Here is a 20,183-nt window from a genome sequence, read left to right on the forward strand (position 1 = left end):
GTGGTCTTGAAAGCAACTGAAAGGGTCAAGCAGCAATGTCATTTATTAGAAATGAAAGCAGTGTAGATATTCAACGGTCGTCAAGCCCACTCTGCCAAAGTGTATTACAACAATCTGGAACATCCTTACAGATGAACACACGTACACAGGACACACATACACACACACACACACACACAATCAGATGCACCTATCTTTAGCAGAGTCAGCTAATAGCCTTGGAATTCTGATATTACAAAAATAAAATCTAAATTCAAATGTCAAGTAATACAACACAAATGTGGACAGCATGATTTAAGATTTGGGGTTAACCACTTCATATGATAAACGGCACATTAATAGTTAAACAAAAAGTATACCCATTTTAGTTTCATGCAGACTCCTAAGCCCTTAAATGCAAAATGGCATTGTATATTTTTCAAAATGCCTTGGCTCCGAACACATTAAACTTAATTTTATCCTTGCAAACACAACCAAATATCTAACCATATGTTTTTTTTTCCCTTATGGAGGCAGTGGACGAACACTCATGGTATCTTTCCAGTGATGGCAAGACAAGCGTGCTCCTTCAACACGGGTCACAAGTCTTTTAAGTCAGTCCCCCTCGGATTCTCCTAAGGAGCCAACAAGGAAGACTACTGAGATGAAAGTGGTTGCTAAGGTGACTGACATCTCTCCTGCATCTCCAGGACATGCGACAAAGATGACGTTTGAAGGGTCTGTCTAAGGCTCTTTTTCGGACGCCTTTTTTTTGCCATGTCACCATAGATTTCGTATTGCTGAGATTTTAAAGGTGATGCACCAAAAAACTAGAAGGTGTTTTGCTGAAAACCATGTGCATATTGTGGGTGTGTCGATATGCTATTTGTTGTCCCACACGCTCCTCTGCCAGAGCTCAGTCTTTGTGCAAAGTCTGGTGGATGTGCAGGTAGAGTGGTTTCTTAGTCAAGAGATGGAGCTTCTTCCTCTTGAAATCGGTTGGCTTCTTGTACCTGGGGGTTGGATGATCAGAAAAACAAGTGGATCTTTTTGTGTTCATGTCGTGCTCCAGTTCAAAGGGCTCAGTTGAAGCATCTACAATCTTACCATGGGGCCAGAGTCTATAGACCTCAGAGTCAACATAGTCAAGGGTAAAATCAATACTTACAACTCGATCACAATGGGGCCAGCTTTGATCTCGTCCATTTCCATAAAGGCAAAACACTTTGTGCTGGTGAACCTTTTCTTAGGTTTGTAGTGCTTGAATTCAAAGAAAATAGCTGCCCCTGAAATCATAATAATAATAATAATGATGATAAACTTGATTTGTATAACACTTTTCATGCAGGGAGTGCAGATCATACATATCAACAGACACAATAAATACAAAGTAGCAATGAGTAGAAATAATGATAGATCACTCAAACCAAGGGACATAAAACATTTAAAAATCATAACTAAAAGAATGGATTAAATAAACAAAGAATGTTGCTAATTCTATCTAGGTTGACGTTTAAAAAAGGTCCACTGAGCCTGCATTGTGGACGAAGGCTGCTTCCCTAATTTAGTTTTGGGTTTAACAGACTGGCTGTAGAGGACCTGAGGGCTCATGAAGGGGCATAAAACGACGGGGACCCAGTGACGGAAGAGGGGGCTAAACCATTCATAGCTTTGTATACGTAGGAGGACTTTCCAGACAAGTGCAGTGCTGCCAGAACAGGAGTAGTGTGTCCTCTCTGCCTTGTTTTCATGAAAAGTCTAGCAGCAGAGCTCTGAATTAGCTGTAGCTTATCGATTTACTGCTTTGGAAGACCAGTAAACAGATCATTACAGCAGTCTAGTCTACTCAAGCTGAAGGCCTGAATGAACTTCTCAGCCTCCTATTGAGTGGGGTCTAAAATTAAATCCAACTAGGCTTTTAGAAAGAGCATCTTTTTTGCCAACTAAGAGTATTTCTGTCTTACCTTCTTTAAATCTTCATTTCATTTTTTTAACATAATTGCTTATCCGTTGATTGGTTGTTGACAGACAGGAAGTCATGGAGCATAAGTCATGTAGATCATTAGGCCCAACAGAATTGTATAATGATATAGTGCATCATCAGCATATCTATGAAAGTTGATATTGTGTTCTCTGATGATATTACCTAGTGGTAGTATATCGAATGAAAAAAGAAGGGGGTCGAGACAGATTCCTTGTGCAACGCTCAACGCTGCCATATGTCTTCGATACGCGACCTTCAAGGCTAACATCAAATTGTCTCTCTGTAATGTATGTTCGAAACCGGTTGCAGGCATAATCATAGAGACGAACACAGTTTCCAGCCGGGAGATTAAAATGTTGTGGTAATTTGTGTCAAATGCAGCAGTCAAATCTATCAGATCAGGAACTGACCCCTTGTTTGCAGCAGCACCGAGACTAAGATTGTTAACTGTTTTCGTTGGAGCAGTCTCTGTACTGTAATTCGATTTCAAACGTGACTGGAACTTCTGACGGGAAATCATTAAAGTATATAGTAAGAAAGTGGTTTTGGTTTGACTCAACCCACAGTTTAAATGTCTCTCTTCAGGACATGTGTTTTGTTTATAAAATAGATTCAATCCTACATGAGATCTCACCTTTTGGTAGTTTTTCAACGTGTTTTTGAATCTCAACGTCTATGTTGAAGTGAATGTATGTGTCCTCCTTCCGAGAGGCAACCGGCGTGTCTTGGACTGGATTCAAATCAACGCCGTTCAGATCTGCAGAGAAAATGGCTACTTTCAAAACAGCACACTGAACGCAAGGACAGTGCATTCTTTCGGCAATGCACAGACCGTCTATGTTTATTTTGAATAGATATGACCTGTATCTCCCTTGTGCTATCCAGAGGATTAACATAAACATTATACATGATTTTTACATTTCAATCTAGCACTCACATCTACCTACAAGGACTTCATTGTGTTGCTCAGTGCTGTTCTGGCTGCATGGCTGTAACTTTTACACTAACGGTTATAGAGGGGTTAATGCACTGTACCTTTTACACTAACGGTTATAGAGGGGTTAATGCACTGTACCTTTTACACTAACGGTTATAGAGGGGTTAATGCACTGTACCTTTTACACTAACGGTTATAGAGGGGTTAATGCACTGTACCTTTTACACTAACGGTTATAGAGGGGTTAATGCACTGTACCTTTTACACTAACGGTGATATAGGGGTCAATGCACTGCCCCGCGTCCTTCAGCCCGATCTTCTCGATCTTTATTGTAAGTAGTGTCATCCCAGGCTCCGACGGTAGCCGTGGCAGCAGAGTACCTGTGCGGGAATGTTAAAAGGCGCTTATTTCATCCCTAAGGCACTTTAGGGCCATCTGTTTATTTCAATAAGACCGATAATGGCAGAATGCCATTCCAACTAATTTCACACAGGCATACCTTGCAAAGCTGTGCGTGGCAGACAGTGGAGACAGAGCAATGAAGGCATGCACACCACCAACAGAGAGGAAGAGGAGGAGGAGGAGAGGAAGAGGAGGAGGAGGAGAAGAAGAGGCTCATGAAATGGGCACAGAACAACATTGACAACTGCAGTAGTATCATCCTATGTCAACACAGGTAAAGGCTGTTTAAGACGAGATAATGCTCTTGAAAGATCAGTAACTTCCATGTGGTGGTTCGTTCGATGGAGAGGGCGAAGCAAACGAGCAGTTGCAATCCCGTTGCATTATAAAAAAACAAGTAGCTGCCTATTGCATTAGGACCTTTAAATATATGGGTTCCGCTTCCCCAAGCCACAGGCACAAAATGCTAAGTCTAAATCTCACTCTTTACATCTTTTTTGGCTAAGTTGTTGCTTAAAGCTGGGAAAACTCAGCAACCGCAACATGAAGATGTTTGTTGCACAACACAGGACTTCTGAATGGCAAGTGCCACGCCTCCGGGATCATTGAAGGATGAGGGTGTACCTGGCACTCTCGAGGGAAAGGACTCCGGAGACCCAGCCCCTGTGGCATTGTCCTCCTCCTCCTCCTCCACGTCGAGATTCTCCTCCTCTCCCGGAGCAAGAATTTTCCTGCCAGGCATAACAGCAACACAGCAGCCATTAGAGCTGTTTTTGACTACTGGCCTCAGATGTATAAAGGTGACATATGCCATCTATTTGTGAAACAACTTTAAAAAGCAGCTTCAGAAAATGGAATTTGGACTTGCTCAACATTTACCTTAAAGGCACTGGCTGTACATCAAAAGGAAAATCTTTGTTGTACGTGAGAAGATTCTTTATGACTGTAAGCAGAGAGAACAGAAAAAAAATCAGTTAACAAGCATGTCTTAGATTTCAACCTCACCAGTCCATGAAGCTCATAACACATAGATGGCTGGTGATGGAATGATACTTGAACATCCATTCACACTCCTCACAGACTTACTGGGTTCCAGTTTCTTCATGTCCTCCAACTTGAATTCTTCTTCGGACTGTGTACTCGAAACACATTTTGGCATTAGGTCTGGATACTTTAGAAACACTCAAGCTAGAAGTCCATCCATACATTAAATATGCTTGACAACAAAGTCTGATTTACATACCTGTAGAGATACACATCGCATTTCTAGACATGTTGCTAATTTTCCAAGGGTTTTCTGTCAAAAAAGTTACAGTAAGACATGTGACAAGGGTATTGTTTCATTATCTGATGACAAATTAAACACAACCTTAAGTTTGTTATATTACACCTTTCTTTTTTAACTTTACAGAACCCAACTCCTCATCTATTTCTAAAAAGAGGGCACTGATTGTGCATTTACAACATAGTTAATAAGTGTTTGTAAGCAATATGCACACTCTAATGGTACCGGTATGAAATACATGCTTGAGAAATAATTATTAAAAAAAAAAAACCTTTTGATCTTCTGAAAAGTCATGCGAATTTGTTGACTGAACCTCCTTCTGTAGTTGCCTTGCAAGTCTAAAGGAAGGAATTATAAGAATAAATGTGTCAACTCATACGTTACAAAAATCATTTCAACCTCTCTGCTGGTTCAGGGGAGATGTTGTTTGTTGTTTCATACGAAATACAAAGTTAATACAATTTCTTAAAATATGCTCATCACATTTGTCCTGAAACCTAATAACCAAATAAGCAGACTCCCTTAATATTCCATTTATCTCCTGTATCTACTGTGGGGTTTCTGTTTTCATAGTGACAATGACAACCTTGAGATACTTCATAAAATGGCCACTCACCAGACAGAAACGTGTTTTTAACGAGGGACAAAGCCAAGAACACATTGTAGCCTACACACAGACATTATATAAAACAAGTTCCACAGTAGTTTCACTAGTTAGTCTGGTCGCTCAATTGGTTCTCTTACGCCACCTACTGGTCACAATTAAATATTCTGCAAGAGAGTAGCCTACGCAACAGAATCCTAAAGTCCTTGTTTATGTAAAAAAAAAACTCCTCCTGAAATTTCTGATAATGCGTATTTCCCATTGACAGTGGGTAAAAAAAAACTAAAAGAAGACGTACGAGCAAAATGACATGCCATATCTGACATGTAAACTAAAGTTCCATCCATACCAATGGGAGGGTGTGGCGCCTAATTTCGTTTTAGCGACTTGAGACAGTCCATAACTTGCGGAATGCATGAACGACTTTGAGCAGTTTTTAGGGAGGCCTGAATAACAAAATATGTCTTATACATTTTCACATCAATCGAGCACAGCACATTCGGTCTGATAAAACGTACCGGTGAGATACAGGTAACACGGTCTCACATTAAAATAGCAATGCATGCCTACTTTGTCTGTGTTTACGCATTGGAGTAAGTGATATCAACACGTAGTGTTAGTGCTGAAAGCCCTGTCCACGTAGAGATAACCCTTCACTGGGCACAACAATACAACTGGTTATCACAGCAAAACAGAAAACGAAAACCTAATGTCCCTCTTTTTTTTGTGTAACAACCTATTCATACTGCTCTACCGCCATTTGTGATGATCATAAATTATAAAGGAATCTTTTTGCAACTTACATGTGATATTCATCAACTGCCTCTACTAACTGTCCCCACGAATCAAAGTCCGTGCCTTTTTTGAAACTTGCGTGCCATTTCTGGATGGTCTTGGTGACATCTGACATGTTCCCGTAGTGGTGATGCACAAAACGTTTCAGGTTCTCATTGCCGGTGAGATACTATTTCCCACCCTGCATCGTTTGTTTCCCAGGTAGCTAGCTGACTACAAGCTCACAGATAAACCGGTGATACACTCCACACTGACCAAGCCCTTCTGCTAGCGCACCCAAACCTCACTCGTAGAGAACGGAAGTCCCACCCCTTGGACCATATTGTTCCGTGGGCAGTCCTAAACGGTGGGATACTATCATCACGTCGCCAAAAAGATACACACATGTTGTAAACCTGAGCCAGAGATTTTCATCTATAGTGTAAAATATGCAGCTAGGCAGCTGGACACTCATGTTTAAGTGGTTTATGAACTGATTTTGCCACACCCTCTTAGTGCAGTGGCGCGACTATCAAGCTACTGTGTGCTTTCATAGTATCAAATTGACAACATTCTGTGGTAGCTCCACGCCGAGTCGTGTCTAGTCCCTCTAAGAATTTGTCTCACTGCGAAATTATGTGATAGTGATGATGATGATAAGGTTTTACTTGAATATGCTGTAGCCTACATCGAATGTTGTACAATCTTACATTATGATTTACTTCTCTGTTGTTGTCACGGCTTTGTTTGGAGCTAGTTCTACTTAATCAGCAATACACTATTCAGATAAATTACAATTTCTTAAGAATACTCAAAGAACTACAAATACAACTGCAGGAAGTGGGCAATTATGTCAGCGATAGCGCACACGTGGCCATCCAATCAGAGAGTTAGCGCATTACGTAATGCTATCGAATGGCCAATCAAAATCAAGTGGACGTCACAGAATGTAACACAGGAAGATACATTTTTTTACTCATTGTTTTATTTCCTGTATTGAATGTTCGGCTGCTGCAATCTAGAGATCTAAGGTTTGACAGGTGTTTTGTCTTATTTAAAACTGACTTGTGGAATTTGTAGCTGACACTTTTCTTTTGAGACATATCACTGCAGTTTTTTTGTACTGTGTTAATATTAAGTGAAAGGCTTGCCTCGAGCCTTGTTTACATTAGCCAGCCTTTAACTGGTGTTAGCTTGCTAGCTTATAGTTAACGTTACACATTCCGTTCCTGCCACTTTTGATGCTCACGTAACGATGATTTTACCCCAATTTGTTTCCTATAAGTTAGCGTTATTTTCCAGAGTGCAAACTGTTTTCTGGAATCCATAGTTTAACGGTGTAGTAGAAGTATCTAGTTAACATTAGCTAGCTGGCTAATGGATTTTTGACTCCACGTAAAGCTAAGTAGGTCCCTGGCCAGCTGATTTGTTTTAAGCGGGTTTACCTTTTAGTCTGATCTTCCCTATCCCTTTGTATAATTCAAATAGCAATGTTCGAACTGTAGGTCGAGTAATGTCAATATTTGAATGGTGACATCCATATTGTGCACCGCCACAATTCCCATGTATCCTCACTTTGTATAGTAATGTAAACACCTGTCTCTACATACTAGTTAAAACTCCTGTTTCTGACCTTTTTTTTATCCGCCAGTTCATTCGCCTGCTTGGTTTGCAGTACTGTCAAAATGGCCCATTGGTTTCATCGAAATCCTTTGAAAGCCACGGCACCCGTCTCTTTTAATTTGTATGGAATTGCAGGAAGTCCCGCAGCCAACAAAATTTGCAAGTATGTAAAGTATGGAGCATTTTTAATATTATATTTGTGTTCCTGACCAAAGTTGACTCTCTCATGTAATTTGTTAAAGTAACATCACTTATGATGTACAAAAGTAAAAGATTATGTGAGCTATATCTGACCACATGTAATGCATATACTGTAAGTGGTCATAGATGCTTAAATGTTCAAAAGGTTTATAGAGCCCTTACATTAGCCTTAGCGTGTCAATAATTGCTCTTTGTTGTATCATGTTTTTCCTAGTGACCTGAGGACAACCAGGGCAAGACTTCTAGAGATGTTCACAGATGTCACCTGTACCCCAGAGATCATGAAGAATGCTACTGATGCATACTTCTCTCTCCTGCAAGGTGAATATTTCCAATTCTGTGTCTGTGCATGTGAGGCTTCCTGGTTAAGAAAACAGTCACTGCACCCTGTCAGTGAAGGGGGCTATCATAAAGTTTGTGTGCCCGCTTTGCTAACCAAAACCTTTGTATGTCTTGTGTCGCTAATGTGTTTTTGTGGATGCTGATCAATTGCTGGCAATGATGCAGGGTTCATTGCTTCTCTGGATGGTACCACGCAAGAGAACAAACTGCGGTACATTCAGAACTTCAAGTGGATTGATACTTTACAAGGCAACACTGCAAGGTAATTTCCTTGGCATATTTTTTAGAAGTGGCGTCGTTTTTGAAGTCCACACAACCTACAAACCCCCACTTCAAGTAATTACATAGCCTCTGAACCAAATGACTTGTATGTTCTAATTGTGTTGTGTCTGCCTATAAATAATGTCCCTTTTTATAAGTAATGTCCCTGTTTAATAACAGTTTTAATCCATCAGTGTATCAGTGTTTCATGTCTGCAGTGTCAAGATTGTAACACACTGAAATGAAAAACATTTGCCTATTTAACAGGCAAATGCTCTTTTCAGCCCTTGCATAATTTCTTGTTCGTAATATTCGTGTTAATAAGCAGCCCTTAATACTACTTCAAGTATAGCTCCATGTTTGCCGTACTCCTCTATGTTGCCACTTTGTCTGCGACTATATTGTTATGCAGACATCTCTGTGTTTCAAGTCACAGCGGGCAGCTAATGTTAAATCACTCAATGTCATACAGTGCCCAGCAGGATGCCGTTTTTGAATTGGTTTCGATGGGATTCAATGTTGCAGTCTGGTACACCAAGTATGCCTCAAGATTGGCAGGCAAAGAGAAGTAAGCGATAACTACCACCGTTTGTGACAAGTCTTTTTGAATAGCATGTCACTGTTGCAGTTGTGATGCATGACATTATCTTACCTTTGGCAGTGTTACGGAGGATGAGGCCAAAATAGTTCACAAAAGCTTGAAAGTTGCAGCTGGAGTTTTCAAACATCTAAAGGTATTTTGTCTGATTTTTTAAAAAAAATGGATTATTTTCATAATTACTGCAAAGGTTTTATTTTATATTGTATTATTTGTATTGTACTGTGATTTTTGTTTTAGTTGAAAAGATTAGATTAAGTTAACCAACCAAATTTACCCAATGTAGAGCAAAAGACATATTTTCAAGACAAATATTCTATTTGTGATGACTGTGACGTTAATATTTATGATAATCAGACTCACTTAATCTGCTTCACATATCAAATTTACTGCAGTGCTTTTGTTAAGTCATTCTGTAAACTAAATTTAGTGACAGTATGACATTTTGTGGTAAAACGTCAGTTTAACCACTGCTAACCGATTGTCTTGATTTCATTGTGTTGATTCTTCCACCGTTGCTAGGATATCCACATTCCTCGCCTCATCACTCCAGCAGAGAAGGGGCGGGACCTGGAGCCCCGGGTGATCGACACCTACATAGTCCAGTGCCAGGCTGAGGCTCAGGAAGGTAAAGCCATACTCATCATTAGCATCAAAAACATCTTCTTTTTTTTTTGCCTGAGGTGTATTTAAAATGTATATAATACACTCTGTTTTGACTGGATTGTAAATAACATTGATGCATCTGAACGTCTTGCACTTGCAGAAAGGCAGTAATTGCTTTGTTGAAGTGTAATATACCCCCACCTCTGACCTTAACTCCACCCACTGCATCATTTTATTTTTATACGTAAATTCTTATAAATGATGGGTCTCAATTAGCAAATGAAAATAAGATTCAAACTCACTTGGGCATAACGTGAATGTATTCACGGGTACCTTCCCAAAGTTTGAGTTCAAAGCAAGTGTATGTTTTCTCTCCGATGCTTTCCATAACATTTGCCGTCTGTTTTGTTCTCCTGTATTTTGCAGTGACTATTGCCAGAGCCATTGAGCTGAAGCACAATGCCAATCTCATCGCAGCCTTAGCGTTTGAGACGGCTAACTTCTATCAGAAGGCTGGTGAGGGTTCCGTTTGGTTCTTCAATAGAATTCATGATCCATGCAGTTTTTTTTCAGTTTGGTACATGTTTGGAGTGTTTGTTTCATGCGTAGATTCATTTAGCATTTGGAGGAAAGGAGGGAGAAGAGCGGTTGCAGGTCTGACACACCTCAGCCACAGACTAACTGTACCATCTTAATGTACTGAGTATAGAAGTGTAGCATGAAAATGATAGAAATTCATGGGAGTCTGTCAGATGAACCAGATGTTATTTGAGTCTTTTTCTCAATATTTCTTGTATTTTTTTCAATCTTAATGTTTCACAGACCACACCCTGAACACACTGGACCCGGACTACAGCAGCAAGTGGAGAAAGTACCTCCAGCTGAAGCAGCATTTCTACATGGCCTATGTGAGCTCACTGCATTATGATTGTATCTAATGTGACTAGACATGTCATTTATACAAACATACTATCTATAAAACTGTAAGTCTTGTTTAGTCTGTCTGTGTGTATGTCTGTACATACCCTATATGTTAATTTTAAATCCTAACGTGTACACCTTTTCTTTGATATGGCAGGCATACTGCTACCACGGGCAGACCCTCTTAGCCAGTGACAAGTGTGGAGAAGCTATAAGGTCTCTGCAGGAAGCAGAAAAATGTGAGTGCATCCCAGACACTGGCGAGCATAGGGAGGAGATATCTGTATCATTTTTGACTTAAGTTCTGTTATTTTCCATGACTTAAATCAGAAGTAGCCCATGAAGAATCTGGCTATCATCTCAAGGCAGAAATTCATGATCATGTGTAATCTCTGCCTCTAGGTTACTCAAAGGCTGAGGCCTTGTGTAAAGAGTACCGTCAGACCAAGGGCCCCGGCAGCACGGCCAAGCCTTCGGAGCAGCTCTTCTTCCTGAAGCTCGGAGGCCTCATAAAGAACACACTGGAGAAGTGCCAGAGGGAGAACGGCTTCATGTGAGTCCAGACCTCAAGGTCCTACACACACACAGCTCCTACACGCACACACAGCTCCTACACGCACACACAGCTGCTACACGCACACACAGCTCCTACACGCACACACAGCTCCTACACGCACACACAGCTCCTACACGCACACACAGCTCCTACACGCACACACAGCTCCTACACGCACACACAGCTCCTACACGCACACACAGCTCCTACACGCACACACAGCTCCTACACGCACACACAGCTGCTACACGCACACACAGCTGCTACACGCACACACAGCTGCTACACGCACACACAGCTGCTACACGCACACACAGCTGCTACACACACACACACAGCTGCTACACACACACACACACAGCTGCTACACACACACACACACAGCTGCTACACACACACACACACAGCTGCTACACACACACACACAGCTGCTACACACACACACACAGCTGCTACACACACACACACAGCTGCTACACGCACTCAGCTCCTACACACACACAGCTCCTACACACACACACACACAGCTGCTACACGCACACACAGCTCCTACACGCACACACAGCTGCTACACGCACACACAGCTCCTACACGCACACACAGCTCCTACACGCACACACAGCTCCTACACGCACACACAGCTCCTACACGCACACACAGCTCCTACACGCACACACAGCTCCTACACGCACACACAGCTGCTACACGCACACACAGCTGCTACACGCACACACAGCTGCTACACGCACACACAGCTGCTACACACACACACACAGCTGCTACACACACACACACACAGCTGCTACACACACACACACACAGCTGCTACACACACACACACACAGCTGCTACACACACACACACAGCTGCTACACACACACACACAGCTGCTACACACACACACACAGCTGCTACACACACACACACAGCTGCTACACACACACAGCTCCTACACACACACACACACAGCTGCTACACGCACACACAGCTCCTACACGCACACACAGCTGCTACACACACACACAGCTGCTACACGCACACACAGCTCCTACACACACACACAGCTCCTACACGCACACACAGCTGCTACACGCACACACAGCTGCTACACGCACACACAGCTGCTACACGCACACACAGCTGCTACACGCACTCAGCTCCTACACAGCACCTACACACACAGGCCCTACACACACACAGGCCCTACACACACACAGCTCCTACACACACACAGCTCCTACACACACACTCAGCTCCTACACACACACAGCTCCCACACGCACTCAGCTCCTTTTTTCCTGCTGACTACTGCTTGCTTGTTCTTCTTTTTACTCCATTATCATACCATCATCCTCTTCTGTTACTTCTTCCTTTATTAAATCATCTTCTATTATTTCTTCTTCATTTTCTTCTTCCTCTTCTGTTTTTCTAAATACAGATGTCCTCAGACTAGAAGCCTGAGTGGGATGGATTTATTTTCAGTCCTGCTACTGCAAAACGTTGTCATATTTTGTCCCGCTCCCGCCCACATCTTTCAAGTTTTGTCCCACTCCCGCCTGCAAAATCCCATAGTTGGACATTTATGTGGGATGAATTTTTCAGTCCCGCTCCAGCCTACTCATGTCCAGCCATGTGTAAAAACCACCAACCTTGCGCCTGTTTATGTAAAACATGGTCTATTTCTTGCTGCTCTCCTGCAAACACAAATAGCAGTCTGTACTTTCTCAACAAGAACTCTACTCTTATTTCACTTCATACATATATTTATATTTTTATTTCACTTTATACATATATTTATATTTTGCGAGAGTCCCACCCCGTCATTTCTTTCTCCCGCTCTCAAACACGCATCAGTTCCATCCTGCCCGCACCCTGCAGTCAAAACCAGTCCCACGCAGCACTCTTTTGCGTCGGGCCCCGCGGGTCCCCGTGGCTCTCCCATGGGGCCGCAGCCCTCCACCTCAGTCAGGTTTTGACTTAAATGTTTGTTTTCCAGATATTTCCACAAGGTTCCAGCAGAGGCGCCATCGCTGGAGCTGAAGGCCAGCTACGGCCTGGCAGAGCCCGTTGCCTTCGAGCTCCCGCCCGTCAGTGACCAGTGCACACCTGATGTCTATGCCACCTTTGACCTCACCAAGGGGGCCAAGGATGAGAAGGTAACAGTGCGCTTGAGGAATAAACTGCGTCCACACTTTTAAGTTGAGCACTGTCCACCATGTTGCACGGTCTCCTTTTATTCCGTGCCCCTTTTGGGCGTTATCGTTTAAGTGTGTCATCTAGCCAAAGCATGGATTCCATTTGTGTTCCAAAACATACTCCTCGTTCCTGCGTTACACAAATAACACCTTGTTTTGGTTGTGTTTCGTGAAGGCCAAGCCCAAGCAGGATGAGGAGGTGAAGCCAGTCAAGGAGCCTGACCTGAAGCCTCAGAAAGACACTGGATGCACCATCTCCTAAGCCCATCCGTGAACTCACCCAGCAGACACAGGAGGTCACACACACCCTAAAACCACAGTACAGGAGTCCGATTGCTCTTCATTGCAACTAAACCCGCACCGTGAAGGAAAGCCTCTCGCTTTAGTTTGGATGGCAGGCAGAATACTTATGTTTGCTGGTTTGAGTTATCTGAAGGCCTGCTTCAGTCCCGACTCTTGAAGGGGACTTTCAGAAAGTTGACCATTTCTTTATGTGGATGTTCTTTACAGTTTCATAGGACGAACTCATGATGGTGGAAGTAAACATTAAATTGGGGGTTTCAGACGTAAATCACACTCCGAGACTGCATGCATTATTGTAATGCATTCGTTTAGTTTGATTTGTAGTGGTTCATAATCAGTAATGTTTGAGGTGGCTTGTTCTTTTGGTGTAACTCATTTTATACATTATAATAGAAATGTAGCGCAGTAAGTCTAACTTTTCAGTCACTGGAAGACTGACCACACTGACCATAAACTAATGAACCATGGGAAATACTGCATACGCATTTCAGTTCCTTCTCACTCTAGGTTCCCGTATGTATAATATCTCTTATATTGCAAGAAAGTATGTAACACTCCATGACCAGCTACTGGTCCTTCGTTAAACATTTGTTGAACAAATATTAGTCTATGATGCACTTTGGCTGCACGGCTTAACGTTTCTCTTGGACTCTACTTTTAAATGACCTTGATGTTCCTGTTCATCTCCCTTCCCAAGGCTTCCTTCAAAACAGCTTACAAGATGTCTGTTATGTGTCACGTTATAGCATTCATTTCTCTAAGCTGCATCCCCGAGAACAAGGACCGGCTTGTTTTTTGGGTCCCAGTTTAGCGCGAGGCCCAGCTGTTTCCCATCCCGAGAGGAACAATATCCCAGTCGAAATTGATACGGCCGCAGAGGCCCGTCAAAATGGCCCCCAGACCAGGAGCCCCCGTTGTTGGACGCCAAGGCGAAACATGTCATCGCTTGGCACTCCGAGGATGTCTCCCAGCATGGTGTTGCGTGGCCCCATGTCTCCCCCCCCCCCGGTCTCATGATGGTTAGTCTTATGTTTGGCCCTCATACCCCATGGCTCTCTGCCGGTGATGTGGCTCCGACACAAAGCCTGTGGGCAGGGTCACATTTACGGAATGTTTGGCAAATTCCCATGACCTAGTTAGGATAAAATGTCTTGGGTTCTTCCACAAATCGTCCACATCAAACAGATTTTAAATATGTGTTGTTCAGTATGATACAGGGTGTTTCATGAAAGTTTCTGCACACTTTTATTATTGTCGTGTACACAGCTGCGAGATGACGTGAACTCACACATTGGAGTATTTATCCCTACCCCAACATATAAAGCTATAAAAGAACTCAGTAGTTTTATTTTTGGTATTCTGACCGTTTTTCTGCCACTTGCCTTCTGTCTACATTCATTTTTCCAACTGAATATCAGTAACTCTGTGTTGGCATTCGATGGCTATGTCATAAGAACTCTCAGTCGCTAGCATTTGAGTTATAAATGTAATCAAATGACAGTCATTTTGTGAAGAGATTTTCCTTTTTTTCAAAGCTTTCTGCACTTTATCATTGTGTTATTAAAAGTGGCCTACATAGACGTGGGGAGACTTGAAGGTGTATTATAAAACATTCAAAACATAAAAACCTGTTACCTGTAGATAGAAGCTTCTTTTTGTCTGGTTGTAAGTATTGAAATACTCCATTGTAATTTTATTTAGTAACTGTGTACCTAAAATGAAATCACTCGTTTACATGGATAATGGTATACTCCATAGTATAAGGTGTACTCATATATGACAGTTAACCCTAAAGTCATTGTCATGTATTTATCTGTTTCCATAATGAACATGCACTTCAGTGAAAATTAAAACAGTCGCTATAGTAACACTGTTTTTGCATTTTGTCCTCATACTTCATTGAATGCTTGGATATGGCTGGTAGCATGTGCCTAAATACATGTATTAATAATAGATTGAAGGATCTTTTACATCAGATAGGAGTGGAAAAAACTGAGTACTTCAGGTCAACTCCACTGGTAAGACCATCTCCTATCTAACTTCATATGTTAGCTGACAATAAACCTCCACATTCTACACGGAGCAGGGAAGAGCCCTGCCTCGAGAGTGAGGGTGAACACAGCCATGGAGGAACACACGTGCACAGACATCCTCATTCCGTGGCTCTCACCATGACTGGTAACACCAGCATACTTGTGTTATCAGACCGCAGAGCTGGTAAAGCACCTGGAAGTCCGGTTTGTCATCTCAGTCTGTTCCTTAGGTCCTATCAGCAGGGCGGTGACGTGACTAAATATTTACTCTGAACTGAGAAATACCAGTGCCTCGTTGTGCTTGCACTTGCAAACTAAACTCGTGAGGATGAATGGCAACTTAACGAGAGTAAGTGTCTCTTGTACCACTTATTAAGGCTCAAAATGTGATTTGTTTTAACCATATTGTTGCTTTGGTGGTGGCCTGATGTAGTTAGGATCATGGATCGTTTCACTGTGGCCTGTCATTTATAGCTATTCAAAGGGGTATGAGAGCAACTCATCTACCAACACTACTGCACAAGTTTCCTCTCGCAGAGGAGCTCCATTTTCTTTTTACAGTCTGTGCTGGCTTAGACGATAATGTCAATGTTATTTCGTATCAGAATATATTTTTATTCCAATCTGCTAATCTTCTTACAGTCAGCCATTTAGCAACAGTTTTTTGTACAAAACCAGTCCCAGCCAAGCCTCTGCATTGTGTTATCTATGCTTAAGCTTCCTGTTCTGTTCTGTTCTGTTCTGTTGTGTTGGGTAAAGATTCACTTACATGTTAAGTTTAGTAAAGTTATTACTTTCACAGAAATAAGAATACTTCTAAACTTACAAAGACAATATCATTCCTAATTTAAGATTATTACATTGGTGATGACTGCAAAAAACACAAATTGAAGAATCAAGATGCACCCAGTTTCAGGAAGCATTTGGGAAATTCCTTCAGAATCGCCTCACTAGTAAAGGTCTAGAATTGTACCTTATATTTGACAAATCCAGCACCTTTTTGATTTAGAGACAAGCATTACAGCTTGTACTGTGTAACATTAACTGCTACCCTCCAAGGATCTCCCCACGCAAGAGACGAGTTTTGGCCAAGTTCATCAATCTCGTGGCCGACGGGTCATCTACTTCTCCAGTGGGGAGACCCTGGCGGAGAGTGACCGTGAGGAAGAGGATGATGAAGATGGTACTCATAAGGAGCCCTTCTCACAATCTGTGGACACCGTGAGTTTGTGGGAAAACAATAATATCCAATCTAATAATACTCGTGTATATATATATATATATATATATATATATATATATACAAAATATACTGTATATTGTATGCAGATGTCAGTTAATGGTGTAGTAGTCCACATAACTGGACACTGCGCAGATGTAATGCAGTGGGGTCACAGTCAATCATTCCCTCAAATTGACGTTCATGTGATTGGCTGAAATTGTAAGAGACATCTGATAGGCTGCAGAGAAAAAAATCCATTTGTGAATCAAGCCACTGTGCCAGAGTGTCTAAGCTGAGTGTCAAAAATCCACAAATGAATGCAGGGATGGTCACAAATGGCGAAAGGGTTGGAAATGCACATTCGTTAGTCTGTACATAAATGTAACAGTGTTTACATTTGTGGATCACATGCCATTTATTTGTGAATTTTGAAACTATTCTAACTCCATACGGGTGTGTGTGTTGTATGTGTGTTCTAGGAAAACCTGTCTTGGGGAGAATATTCTCGGTTTCTAGGGACAAAAATAGGGAAGAAGTCATTACAAAGTGAGTATGACATGAGAGGAATCTAATGTTACAAACATGGTTTGTTTGTCAGATTGTTTGTCAAAGGAAGAGTTGTGAAGATACTACTATTAGAAATAGTTTAAAAAGGAATAAATGATCCTCTGATTAGACACTTAATGTTGTTTCCACCAACAGCCTGTGAATATCTTGGGGAGAAACTTGCTCGTCTCCTTGGACTACATGCTGCCAAATACCAATATGCCATAGACCAATTTCATCGTGATCAAAAGGTACATTGTGCCAGATTTCTGTTTAATTTTCACACCTCTGGGAGCACACTCATGAGTTATTCACCATTAATACAATTTATATGACAGCTGAATTAATTTCAATTGAGTATTATAAGGTCCTCCTCAGTTAACACGACTGAACAAATCCTCTTATCTACCATTTCAATGGCTCATCTTAAGAGAAAAGACGTCCGGGAGGAATCTTCAGGCGTCTTCATGGAGGATGACGCGGAGATGTTTAATCTTGCACAGAAAAAGAGCAGAACATACGGAGCCACCAACCCTGAGCCTGGTAGTAGTAGGCCTACCTGTGTGGAGCACAAGGCAGGTCACAACCAGGGATACCAGGATGATTGATGATCGACGAGCTCATTTAGTTACAAAATATATAAAAGTACAAACAGAAGTTTTAACAGGTAATTTGTGTTTGTAGTTTTTAACCCTTGTTGTGACCCTTCCATACAATAGTCTACCTATGATCATTTGAAATAAACTTCACTCTCTCTGTATTATATGCCTCACTCACTGTATTCTATGCCTCACTCTCTGTATTCTATGCCTCACTCTCTCTGTATTATAGGCCTCACCCTCTCTGTATTCTATGCCTCACTCTCACTGTATTATATGCCTCACCCTCACTGTATTCTATGCCTCACCCTCACTGTATTCTATGCCTCACTCTCTCTGTATTCTATGCCTCACTCTCACTGTATTATATGCCTCACCCTCACTGTATTATATGCCTCACTCTTATTGTATTCTATGCCTCACTCTTATTGTATTCTATGCCTCACTCTCTCTGTATTCTATGCCTCACTCTCTGTATTCTGTGAATAGGTGCTTGTGTGCCAATCCTTCCTGGCATACATGCAGTGGGTTTTGGTATAGGTAATTGCCCTGGGCGCAAATGTGTGTGTGTGTGGGGGGGGGGGGTCACAGAGGAGGGGACCAATGACTGCTCCGTACCAGGCCTCCAAAATGTTTTCACTCTGACTGCCCCACAAAAAGAGTTTTGGCAAAATCACTCCAGTCATACTTGAGTCCTTTTTTTAATTTAAATTGTTTTTATCGTTGTGGCCAAATGTCCAGGCTGTGTGTCTTGCTCGGGCCCGCTGTGTGTCTTGCTCGGGCCCGGGGACAAGATGATCTCCAAGGCCCCCACCCCACGGACCAGATCGCTGACTGGGCATTTGCGCCAGGCGATGCACACACTATGCATGTTCGATTTGCACACAGCAAAACAGCTCTCCTGTTGATTGGGTTGTAGTTTATGCTGCAAGGAATTGTGGGGCGGTACTATCTTCTTTCTGTTGGTAAAGGATGGTCCAGTGTACCGTATGCTAAAGGAGATACCAAAGGAAGCATTGAAGCACTTTCCCTAAGTATTTAGAGAAATCGACCAGCTTTAATCATGGCTGCCACTTAGATACTTATGGGTCATTTCACTCAGTTAGGAACCTTCCAAAAAACACTATCTGATAGTGATCCACAGACTTTTGCATCTGCCCCCTCTGGCTTTAACCCCGGGGGCATCTGTACTCTTTTACCACCACCCCCCCCCACCCCACCCCTGACGGGAGGCATGCCTGCCTGAATCCACTCCACTCCCCTTGATGTGAACGGTGATAACCAGCCAGTAGACGTTTTTTCTTTAGGTTCCTTAAAGGCAGAAGAGTAGGATTTGTCAGTTGCTGTTTGTAAACACACCATTCAAAGTTTCGCCCCTCCTCCCTGACTCAACAAGAGAGAGAGAGAAAGCGAGAATTAATAAAAAACTGAATATACGGTTGGAGTGAGAGTTATCAGTCAGTGCACTTACAGAACAATCTGACAGTATTAACAAAAAGGGCCAATGAGAAGACTGTAAGACAATAAAACTATAGGTCCTCTTTGCTAGTACTAAGACTACTAACATGAATTATATCTGTCTGTGAGAGAATAACCCCGACCTGGAAAAAGAAAAATGTTCGAACGGTTTTCAGGAAGAAACATAGTTGTAACATCTGGCTCCCGGCAAAGAGCCACTATTCCCATCACTATTCCCCAAGTCTTTTATTAACCCATCTTTTCAAACTAGCTTGCTCACTTTAACTGCGTCAACTGTATGTCATTGCTGAGCTATACTCTGTTGCTGAGCATGTCTTCCTGTTTATATATCAGGGCTGTCAATCGATTAAAAAAATTAACTAGGCCTAATTAATCGCATATTTTGAAATGAATTAATCGCGATTAAAAGTTTGTTTTTCTTTTTAAGACTAAATCTTATAAATAAACAAGTAATCACTTCAGACAGCATGTATTTTAGACACTGTTGTTTAATTGTATTTTTTTTTAAACACAATGGTGCTGTCGGTAGGAAAACTGTATGATCAGGGAAAGTGTATTAAAACCGGATGTCGTCACTTTAAGCCGGTCTCTGGTTGGATAAAGCTTTTCAGCAGAAATGGACAAGGACCTTTACTTTTTAGTTGAGAAGTTGTGTTGATCGCCTGGCATGCAAACGATCGGTTTTCTTTAAATTATTATTATTTTTGTGAAGTTATACGGCTTATGTGAATA

The 20,183-nt window shown here is 41.9% G+C and overlaps 3 protein-coding genes across 5 annotated transcripts; 2 read left to right on the plus strand and 1 right to left on the minus strand.

The window, feature by feature from the left end:
* Positions 1 to 25: 25 nt before the first annotated feature.
* On the minus strand, positions 26 to 6,347 carry aida (axin interactor, dorsalization associated). Of its 2 annotated transcripts, XM_012826638.3 has the most exons (11): positions 5,996 to 6,343; positions 4,860 to 4,926; positions 4,547 to 4,600; positions 4,390 to 4,435; positions 4,183 to 4,246; positions 3,928 to 4,034; positions 3,401 to 3,409; positions 3,159 to 3,281; positions 2,598 to 2,720; positions 1,148 to 1,265; positions 26 to 992 (listed from the first exon to the last, which is right to left on the minus strand). In XM_012826638.3, exons 1-11 carry the CDS (start codon positions 6,100 to 6,102, stop codon positions 896 to 898), a joined length of 915 nt encoding a protein of 304 aa, XP_012682092.1. In that variant the 5' UTR covers positions 6,103 to 6,343; the 3' UTR covers positions 26 to 895. The 2 variants fall into 2 exon arrangements, with proteins under 2 accessions (XP_012682092.1, XP_031438120.1); XM_031582260.2 differs by lacking the exon at positions 3,401 to 3,409 and having other exon boundaries at positions 5,996 to 6,347.
* A 543-nt stretch (positions 6,348 to 6,890) lies between these two features.
* Positions 6,891 to 15,212, plus strand: brox (BRO1 domain and CAAX motif containing). Of its 2 annotated transcripts, none has more exons than XM_031581786.1 (13): positions 6,891 to 6,997; positions 7,618 to 7,752; positions 8,005 to 8,111; positions 8,298 to 8,394; positions 8,866 to 8,961; positions 9,055 to 9,127; positions 9,514 to 9,619; positions 10,024 to 10,113; positions 10,420 to 10,505; positions 10,676 to 10,757; positions 10,921 to 11,071; positions 13,071 to 13,230; positions 13,445 to 15,212. In XM_031581786.1, the coding sequence occupies exons 2-13, from the start codon at positions 7,652 to 7,654 to the stop codon at positions 13,529 to 13,531; spliced, it is 1,236 nt and encodes a 411-aa protein (XP_031437646.1). In that variant the 5' UTR covers positions 6,891 to 6,997; positions 7,618 to 7,651; the 3' UTR covers positions 13,532 to 15,212. The 2 variants fall into 2 exon arrangements, with proteins under 2 accessions (XP_031437646.1, XP_031437645.1); XM_031581785.1 differs by having other exon boundaries at positions 6,983 to 7,006.
* Positions 15,213 to 15,530: 318 nt separating this feature from the next.
* Positions 15,531 to 18,133, plus strand: LOC105899409 (protein FAM177A1). The gene is made up of 5 exons (XM_031581787.1): positions 15,531 to 15,954; positions 16,665 to 16,826; positions 17,307 to 17,373; positions 17,530 to 17,624; positions 17,805 to 18,133. The coding sequence occupies exons 1-5, from the start codon at positions 15,934 to 15,936 to the stop codon at positions 17,979 to 17,981; spliced, it is 522 nt and encodes a 173-aa protein (XP_031437647.1). The 5' UTR covers positions 15,531 to 15,933; the 3' UTR covers positions 17,982 to 18,133.
* The last annotated feature ends 2,050 nt before the right edge of the window (positions 18,134 to 20,183 follow it).

Source organism: Clupea harengus, chromosome 15 (assembly GCF_900700415.2).
Source record: "Clupea harengus chromosome 15, Ch_v2.0.2, whole genome shotgun sequence".
NCBI classification, from domain to species: domain Eukaryota; kingdom Metazoa; phylum Chordata; class Actinopteri; order Clupeiformes; family Clupeidae; genus Clupea; species Clupea harengus.